This window comes from Oreochromis aureus, linkage group 19, assembly GCF_013358895.1.
Source record: "Oreochromis aureus strain Israel breed Guangdong linkage group 19, ZZ_aureus, whole genome shotgun sequence".
Lineage (NCBI taxonomy): Eukaryota > Metazoa > Chordata > Actinopteri > Cichliformes > Cichlidae > Oreochromis > Oreochromis aureus.
Window position 1 is genome coordinate 12,834,069 of NC_052960.1, and position 9,302 is coordinate 12,843,370.

Here is a 9,302-nt window from a genome sequence, read left to right on the forward strand (position 1 = left end):
GAAGCCCACAAAGGGAGGCAAGAACAGATGTGGTCTTCTGGACTAACTAAAGACTTGGATGGAGAGGACTATGTACATGAAAGTGAGTTACAGTATAGAGAAGAGAACTAAAATGTGCATTATGCTCTAAATTATTTGATGATACTGTATGTTAAAAAACTATCATTATTATTATTATTATTATTATTATTATTATTATTATAAAAAAAAAATTTCTTTTATCTTTTTCTTTCATCTTTAAACTTTTATTTTTCCATCCCTGATTGTAATGATGACTCATATTTTATTTCTTATACATTTTTAAATTGTTTAATGCAAACCCAAACTCTCGTTTGCTTAAAGGGATTAGGTAGAAGTTGTTTATTTACTTTTATGCTTGCAATTTTTGTTTAAAGTGAACAATTAATTTACTTGATCAATTCCAAACTATTTATTGTCCAGCAAGAGTGAGGTTTGGAGATATTGTGTTCCTGTTCACCATTAAAATAAATAAACAAATAAAGGGCCAGAAGCTTCTTTCAGTTGCTCTGTTAATTACAAAAGATTAGTACATATTTGATTTGTCCCATTTTGTGTTTCTTCCTTCCTGTTTTGGATCTTTCATGTGTTGGTAAATAGGTTAATCTACAGTACACTACACTCCAGTTATATAGCTACTGTATATAAAAATAAATGATCAATGATAGCTGAACATGAGACCGTTATAGCACATGAGAGAGATTAACAGGCCTGTGGATTAACTGTACTATGGCACTGTGATGAAACAGAGGAGAGGAATTGAGAAGTGAGAGGATATAAGACTTTTCCAAAGTATAACTAATCAGTAAATGTGTCGCTTTATTTTTTTATTATAAAAATTAATTCGCCATCTGTTTGTTTCACTTCTTTTTCATCACATCAAAATAAAGAAATGTAAACTCATCCGTTAAAGTGCATTTCCCACAGGGTGAGTGTCAAAAACTTCAATCAAATATCTCATATTATATTTTCAGTGTCAGACAGCATTAGGGCATTAGACAGTTATGTTACACGACAGAGGTTAGCAGCACTGTGGATTAAATGTGTGCACAACTCTGTGATCAAACTGAGGAGAGAAGGTGATAAAGATGAAAATGCGAGGCTTTAACAAATGTTACTAAATTTTATTTTCACAGTCAGTTAAAAATGTAAATCTGTTATGATAATACAGAGATACTGTCTTGTTGCTACAGTTATATTGTTGGAAAAAATACACATCTGGATTTTATCTGTCATGGTCCTGGATCGTTGACTCAATATTTTGGGCAATGCAGCAAAGATTATAAACAAGAGTACTGCAGTCTCACACCAGAGGAGTCTTTTTACTGGTTCATGGGATTAGCTGTCTTCTCGCCACTCAGTTCGTCCAACAGTTTGTCCTATTAACTAAATCCAAGTGGCCATCTCCAGCAAACTAATCAAACTGTTTCCCACTTTTGAGCTGGGAGGAATTAAAACTGAGTTTCCTGTTTCTGAGTGGGCTAACTATAAAACTGGGATCACTGCTCCTGTGCTGCCTAATATTAAAACTGTTTTTCTTACTTCTCAACCAGTTAAAAATAAATCTGGGTTTTCTGGTGGTAAGCTGCCTGACAATAAAACTTAAATATATGTTGCTTAAAAAAAAAAAAAAAAACTGATTCAACCTATAATTGCAAAGACTGTTTCAATCTTCAGAGACTGAGGCATGGCCACTAAGTCTGTAAAGGCTGACACAGATATTGGATTTTTCACAAGCTGTGATTTTATTTTGTGATTAAGATTTGTTTTTTTTTACAGCACGGTTTGAAAGAACAACATGGATAATATTAGCTGATCAAATTACCATGCAAATCAATACAGAGTGAAATGTTTGCAGAAATATCGCAAGAAAATAAACATGTAGCTTCATCAAACTATAAAACACATCATATGCAGACAGGAAGTGTTGCTGAAGCTCTACTCTGAGCACTGGTCAGGGTCCAGGGTTTGAGTGACGGGGCTCTGTCCACTCAGACTGGCCTCACAGCTCACTGAGCCCGCCTTCCTCCACTGGTCTGCAGAGAGGCTCAGGGTGCTGCTCCAGCTGTAGCGGCCGTCTGTCCCCAAGACCTCCAGGCTGGTTGACACCCCTGAGGATGTGCTGGTGCCCCCCACCTTCCAGCCCAAATTCCAGTTTGAGGGGAATCCCCCAGTGGCCAAACACACCACAGTGGCACTACTCTGTTTGTCTTCCTCTTTGGATGGAGGGAGGACTGTGAGGGTGGGTCTCACCACACCCGCTAGAGGAGAAAAGGTTGAAGATAATCGAAAAATGAGATGCAAATGTGAAAATACAGCAATAAATACATTGTCAGTGATTATTGATCAAATCTTTCTTTTTTTATAATGTATTACAGTTAATAATTCGACCCTATCATCATTTTCTTGTTTAAAACTTTTTGTTCTTTCTTTACCGCAAAGCTCAAGCACTCATGAGAATACGGTTAAAACTTCACATCTGTTTCTTTCACTTCCTTTAAACTTAATTTAAAATTGATCAACCATAAAAAAAGAAGATCTAAAATTAGTTTTTTGCCAACAGAAGTTCACAAAACACAAATCAATATTTGTTTTTATTTTAAAATTCATAAGTAAAAATAGATTTAAAATCAAAGTGAGCTAAAATTTCACAATCACACATTTTAATATTGTAACCAGATAATATTTAAAGAAGCAAAAATAACCAAAAAGAACATTAAAATTGTCTTCTTTAAATTCAGTTCTTTCATAGACTGATGCAATATTGATTTAAGGAAAGTTTCCTCGATAATTCTGACATAAACTTAATAATAATAATTGAATTTGATCACAGTTCTGTTTAGTAGATTTAAAAAAATGCTTAATAAATACTACATTTTTCAAATATTACACATTTCTGGTACTTACAGCCAACGATGAGTTTGGTTCCTCCACCAAAAGTGTACCACAGTGATACAAACTCATTAAGTGGCCGTACAAAAACCTCCTGCACTCTGAACAAACCTCTAACCACTGAAAATGAACTTTTTTCATGTAAAACATCACAGTACACCTTATTAAATACAGAAGATCATTTCACTAAAGTGACTTAAAAGTATTTAATGAATTTAAGTCATGATTATCATAATTGTATTTTTAGTATTAAGAACTGAAAGATAAAACTTAATTTTAACATTACACATATTTATTTAAAAACACACAGAAAAATGTTTTAAGACAGCAACCAGAAAAGCTCCAGAAAATAATGAATTTTGAGACTATGACAATATAATTAACAAATATACAGGTATTCTGAATTTTTTGATAGCAGAGAGAAAAAGTAAGCATACAAACCAGAGTGCCATTTTAATCCAGATGTTCAAACTATTTTATTATGTTTCCAATATATTTTCCTCTATTGTATAAAATCATTAATGGTCTTTATCCAAATAATTTTTCTTTTGATTTTGTGCCACAAAGTTTCCTTCAGTGTGTTGAGAGCAGAGAAATCATTTCCATAGAGGAGGCTTTGCATCATCAGCTGATCCTCCAGAGAACTGAGAAGGTTTATAGTCCTGTGAGTTCAACACTGCAGGACTCACATCTGTCAGTCAACACAGCAGAAAGCACAACCACCATGACTCTCATCACCATCCTCATCTGGACGCTGACCTGCTGCTGTTTTACAGGTTCATTCACTCAGCAACATTTCAAACATGATGTGCTGCTTTTTCTCTCATTGATTTCTGCTGATAAATGAATGATTTGTTTTTGTCTGCAGGATGCAGCGGTCAGGTGACTGTGACTCAACCTCCAGTACTGACATCTTCTCCTGGATCCACTGTCACTCTGACCTGTAGGACCAGCCAAGCTGTTTACAGAGATTTTAGTGATGATGATTATATATTCTGGTATCAACAGAAATCTGGACAGACTCCAAAGCTCCTAATAAAATGGGCAAAAACGCTTCAGTCAGGAACACCATCTCGATTTAGGGGCAGTGGAAGCAGCTCTGACTTCTCTATGACCATCACTGGAGTTCAGGCTGAAGATGCAGCAGTTTACTACTGTCAGAGTTACCATGTAATAAACAGTGCTGCAGTGTTCACACAGTGATTTGTAGTCGTACAAAAACCTCCCTCAGTCAGACTGCAGAGACTCTGAGCTGTTACAGCAGGAACTGACTGCAGCTGCTAAAAAGAAGAGACTCTGACACAGACCAGTGAACACAGGGCTGACAGTAACCTCACCAAGCACTAAATACCAAATTGAAAGTTATTGTTGTTGTTTAAGGGGGCATTTTGAAATAAGGATTTTGAAATATCTGCTGTGACCAAGTCACTTTCTGTTTACATTAGCTGATTAAATTCAGATCAGAAGTTTTGATGTTTCTATAAACAGATGAATTACAAATGTTTACATTTATATTCCCATTAACCTTCTTGATCGTGTTGAAAAAACCCTGCTTTTCAATTTTTTTCCCACTGTATGCTGTCACCTGTATTATAAATATAAAACACATGTATTTCTTGACCACTGTCAAGCTTTTAAATCTACAGCAATCCTGATAGCAACACCGCAGTTTCAGGTGCTGCACATCTCGTATCTTCACAACATAGACAATTGCCTTCAGATGACCCCAAAGATAAAAGTCTAAGGGGGTCAGATCAGGAGACCTTGGGGGCCATTCAACTGGCCCACGACGACCAATCCACTTTCCAGGAAACTGTTCATCTAGGAATGCTCAGACCTGGCACCCATAATGTGGTGGTGCACCATCTTGCTGGTAAAACCCAGGGAATGTGCCAGCTCCAGTGCATAAAGAGGGAAACACATCATCATGTAGCAATTTCAAATATCCAGTGGCCTTGAGGTTTCCATTGATGAAGAATGGACCCACTATCGTTGTACCCCATATACCACACCAAACCATCACTTTTGTTGTTCCAACAGTCTTGGAGGGATCCATCCAGTGTGGGTTAGTGTCAGACCAAGAGCGGTGGTTTTGTTTGTTAACTTCACCATTCACATAAAAGTTTGCCTCATCACTGAACAAAATCTTCTGCGTGAACTGAGGGTCCTGTTCCAAATTTTGTTTTGCCCATTCTGCAATTTCTGTGCGCCGATCTGGGTCATCCTCATACATCCTCATACCTCAGACTTCCTATTTACTTGGCATCAACTCACTTCTCAGCAACACGTCTCAGTTCAGAGGCAGTACATATGGTTCTCAAAACACTTTATCCATTAGTGATATTCACGCTGAAGATGCTGGAGATTATTACTGTCGGGCTTCACACAATGATTTATAGCTGTAAAAAAATATGGTCTTCAATCTGGCTTAAACACAAGACAAGTAAATGGTAAATGGCCTGTATTTATATAGTGCTTTTACTGGTCCCTAAGGACCCCAAAGCGCTTTACATATCCAGTCATCCACCCATTCACACACACATTCACACACTGGTGAAGTGCACCCTCCACCCCTAACCCACAGACTTCTTCTCAATCAAAGAGAAAGATTTAGAAAGTCAAATGATATAATACATGAGCAATTAGCAATATCCCATCAACTCAAAGTAATTTCTCATTAAGGCCATAAAAACTTAAGTTTCATATATAACAGTCACACCACTGATGAACAGTGAGCCTGCTTTGGAAATAAATTAAACATCACTCATATTTTGTGACTGAAATAAAATGTCTAAACAGTTTGAAGCTCTAAATGTATTTATATTTAGTATGAACTTGTAATGAACCACTGGTATCAGATGCCAGTTCATCTGTGACTGTGTATCCTGTATTTAAGGCTGCTGCTTTGGGGCAGATGGTCTCTCTGAGCTGTACAGCCAGTAAAGGAGTTGACAATGATCTCAGCTGGTATCTACAGAAACCTGGACAGCCTCCCAAACTGCTGTTTCACAAAATCAGCAGATTTGAATCTGATACTCTGAGTCATTTCAGCAGCAGTGGATCTGAGGCTGAATTCTGACAATCAACTGAGTTCAGGCCCCAGATGGAGGAGATTACTACTGTATGGGAGTGTATTCTGACCCAGCATGCACACACTGATATCAAGTCATCAAAAGTGAAGCATATCTTTTCTTCTTTTCAGTTATTAAGATCACTTAAAATGAAGTGGCACAATTTAGGGTCTGTATCATTTGATATTGTGGTCGCAGATTTCTTTTCTCATGTATTAATCACATATTTTAATCATATCGCTTTAGTATAGCAAGATCACTCCTGTTACCAGTATGCATGCATGTGGAATGTTATCATAAGTGGGCCCCAGGTTTTATTGCACCTTCACAGAGGGTTCATTGTAGACTTGAACATCTCCAGACATCCTGGTCTTAGGGAGGTGACGGCTAAGCAGAAAGCAAGGTCATAATTCTCTCTGTGAGGAAGGAGGCTTAAAGATGGAGCTGATGGTATAACCCCCCCGTGAGATGAGCTAACATGTAAGAGTTTGTGGTACGTTTTGTCTGTCTCTGTGTATAAAGGTGCAAGGACGACGGCCAGAATTCAGACATGATCCTACTGTTCTGGCTGCGACGTTTCTCTGCACATTGCAAATGTGTTTTTTGAACCATTTCAAAACGCTCACTGGGTGTGTTGCAGGTTAAAATTTCCATAACAATATTTACCTCACAACATCACTGTACATAATGAGGTAATATAAAAATAAAATTATTTTGTAGAGTAAATTGTATTAATCACATTGTTATAATGAGAAATAAAACATTTGGAATAATTGGGTAGAAGTTGCTGATTTACATATTTGATTATGAGCACACTAACTAAGATACATTCTACACTGACATTTTTGAGCTTTTATTTTCTAGATCTCTTCATGGTTTTAATTTCAAGCGAAACATTTATTTACTGAATCAAATTCAAGTTATTTATTTTTCCACAAGAGTAAAATTTGGAGATATTGTCTTCCTGCTAAAAGAAATAAAAACATGACCACAACCTTCTTTCAGCTATTCCCTTAATTTTAAGAGATCAACACATATTTGATTTGTCCCAGATGTTCCAATTTTTGTTTTGGCCCAGTCACACAGGCCAGTGTGACTGGGCCTCCAGAGAGCTTCTCAGAGGAGGGTTGAAGCAGAGAGACTGAGGGTCTGACCATGGGGCCAGCTGGAGGGAAGATCACAGACACACAAGGAACAGATTATCCTCTACTGTAGGACAGATAGCTGACACGAGACACTTATGATACATGACAGAGATTAACAAGCCTGTGGATTAACTGTATGATGAAAAGAAATTTCTCAGAGAAACTTAGAAATTGGAGGATATTAGGCTTTGACAAAGTATAAATAATTAGTGAACGTACCGCTGTATTTGTTTTCATGATGATAAAAACTGAAATGTGTACGGGAAACATTAAAGTTTGTCATCTGTTTGTTTCACTTCCTTTTCATCACATCAGACTAACGAACTGTAAACTCAACCGTTAAAGTGCATCTGTATGAAAACTAATTCATTTAGTCAACACCATAAAATGTAATATCCAACATGGTGTCAAACATTTCAGTGAAACTCCTCATATCATATTTTTAGTAACAGCTAAGTATTACACAGTTATGATACATGACAGAGATTAACAGCACTGTGTATTAACTGTGTGCATCACACTGTGATCAGACTGAGGAGAGGAGGTCAGAAATAGAAGTACATAACACTTTAATTAAACTGTGTTTTCACACTCAATTAAAATCCTTGTAAAAGTTACAATAATTTAGAGTAAATGTCTTGTTGTTACAGTTATATTCTTGATGGAAAACAAACAGAGCTGGACTTTGTCATCTGTTTGTTTCACTTCCTTTTTACTACATCAGACTAATAAACTATAAACTCAGAGATGAAACTATTAATCTGCAAATAATAAAATGATCTTTATTACATGAATGATATTATTCTGCTAACTGTTTGTATAAATAAATCAAATCATAGATTCCTTTTGCTATGTTTTCAGTCTCAGATTTTGTGAAAAAAATATTTATTCACAAAACCAAAAAAACCCTTACTTCAAGCAGATTAACTCAATACATTATTTCAATTCCCAGTACTATATAAACATGATATACTGTATACTTATATGATAATACTGTATTATAGATTTAAACTCTACTGATACCAAGTTTTCAGTATTGCCAATATCACCAAATCCAATCACATCATGTAAAACACCCAGAATAAAATCTTGTTTAAATACATTCTGATGACATATTTCAAATAGTAATAGTTTAATATTTTGTAGTAATGAGGAGATTTAGATACTTACAGTGAATGATGAGTTTGGTTCCTCCACCAAAAGTGTACCGCCGTACAAAAACCTCCCACACTCTGATTAAACATCTAACCCTTGAAAATGAGCTCTTTTCCCCACTAAACTTCAGTTCACAAGGTGAAAGCATTTGCTATAAAATACATCTAACTATATATATTTTAAAAAAATTATTATCATTTTCAACATTTTTGTTTTGCTGGTTGATCCAAGGAAGTAAAATATATACTTGAGAACAAATGTGGCATTTTAAACCAGATGTTATCATCTTTCCTGAACTATTTGTCTGTATTCTGTTAGAATCATAATATCATAACAATTCATTTTGATATCAAAAGTATTTCTTCTCACATTGTGTTGTTGTGTATTGAGAGCAGAGAAATCATTTCCATAGAGAGGAGGCTTTGCATCATCAGCTGATCCTCCAGAGAACTGAGAAGGTTTATAGTCCTGTGAGTTCAACACTGCAGGACTCACATCTGTCAGTCAACACAGCAGAAAGCACAACCACCATGACTCTCATCACCATCCTCATCTGGACGCTGACCTGCTGCTGTTTTACAGGTTCATTCACTCAGCAACATTTCAAACATGATGTGCTGCTTTTTCTCTCATTGATTTCTGCTGTTAAATGAATGATTTGTTTCTGTCTGCAGGATGCAGCGGTCAGGTGACTGTGACTCAACCTCCAGTACTGACATCTGCTCCTGGATCCACTGTCACTCTGACCTGTAGGACTAGTCGAGCTGTTCAGAGATGGTCTGATGGTGACGCCATGTTCTGGTATCAACAAAAATCTGGACAGGCTCCAAAGCTCCTAATAAGATTAGCAAAAAAGCTTGAGTCAGGAACACCATCTCGATTTAGTGGCAGTGGAAGCAGCTCTGACTTCTCTATGACCATCAGTGGAGTTCAGGCTGAAGATGCAGCAGTTTACTACTGTAAGAGTGTCCACTACCTAAACAGTGCTTATGTGTTCACACAGTGATTTGTAGTCGTACAA

General features: G+C 36.5%; 2 gene segments (V, D, J or C); one reads left to right on the top strand and one right to left on the bottom strand.

Moving 5' to 3' along the window:
* Window positions 1-1,739: 1,739 nt before the first annotated feature.
* Window positions 1,740-3,657, bottom strand: LOC116316025. The segment is given in 3 exon segments: window positions 1,740-2,279; window positions 2,926-3,030; window positions 3,600-3,657. Coding segments are annotated over 3 exon segments (486 nt in total).
* Window positions 3,658-8,672: 5,015 nt separating this feature from the next.
* LOC116316042 lies at window positions 8,673-9,302 on the top strand. The segment is given in 2 exon segments: window positions 8,673-8,863; window positions 8,956-9,302. Coding segments are annotated over 2 exon segments (384 nt in total).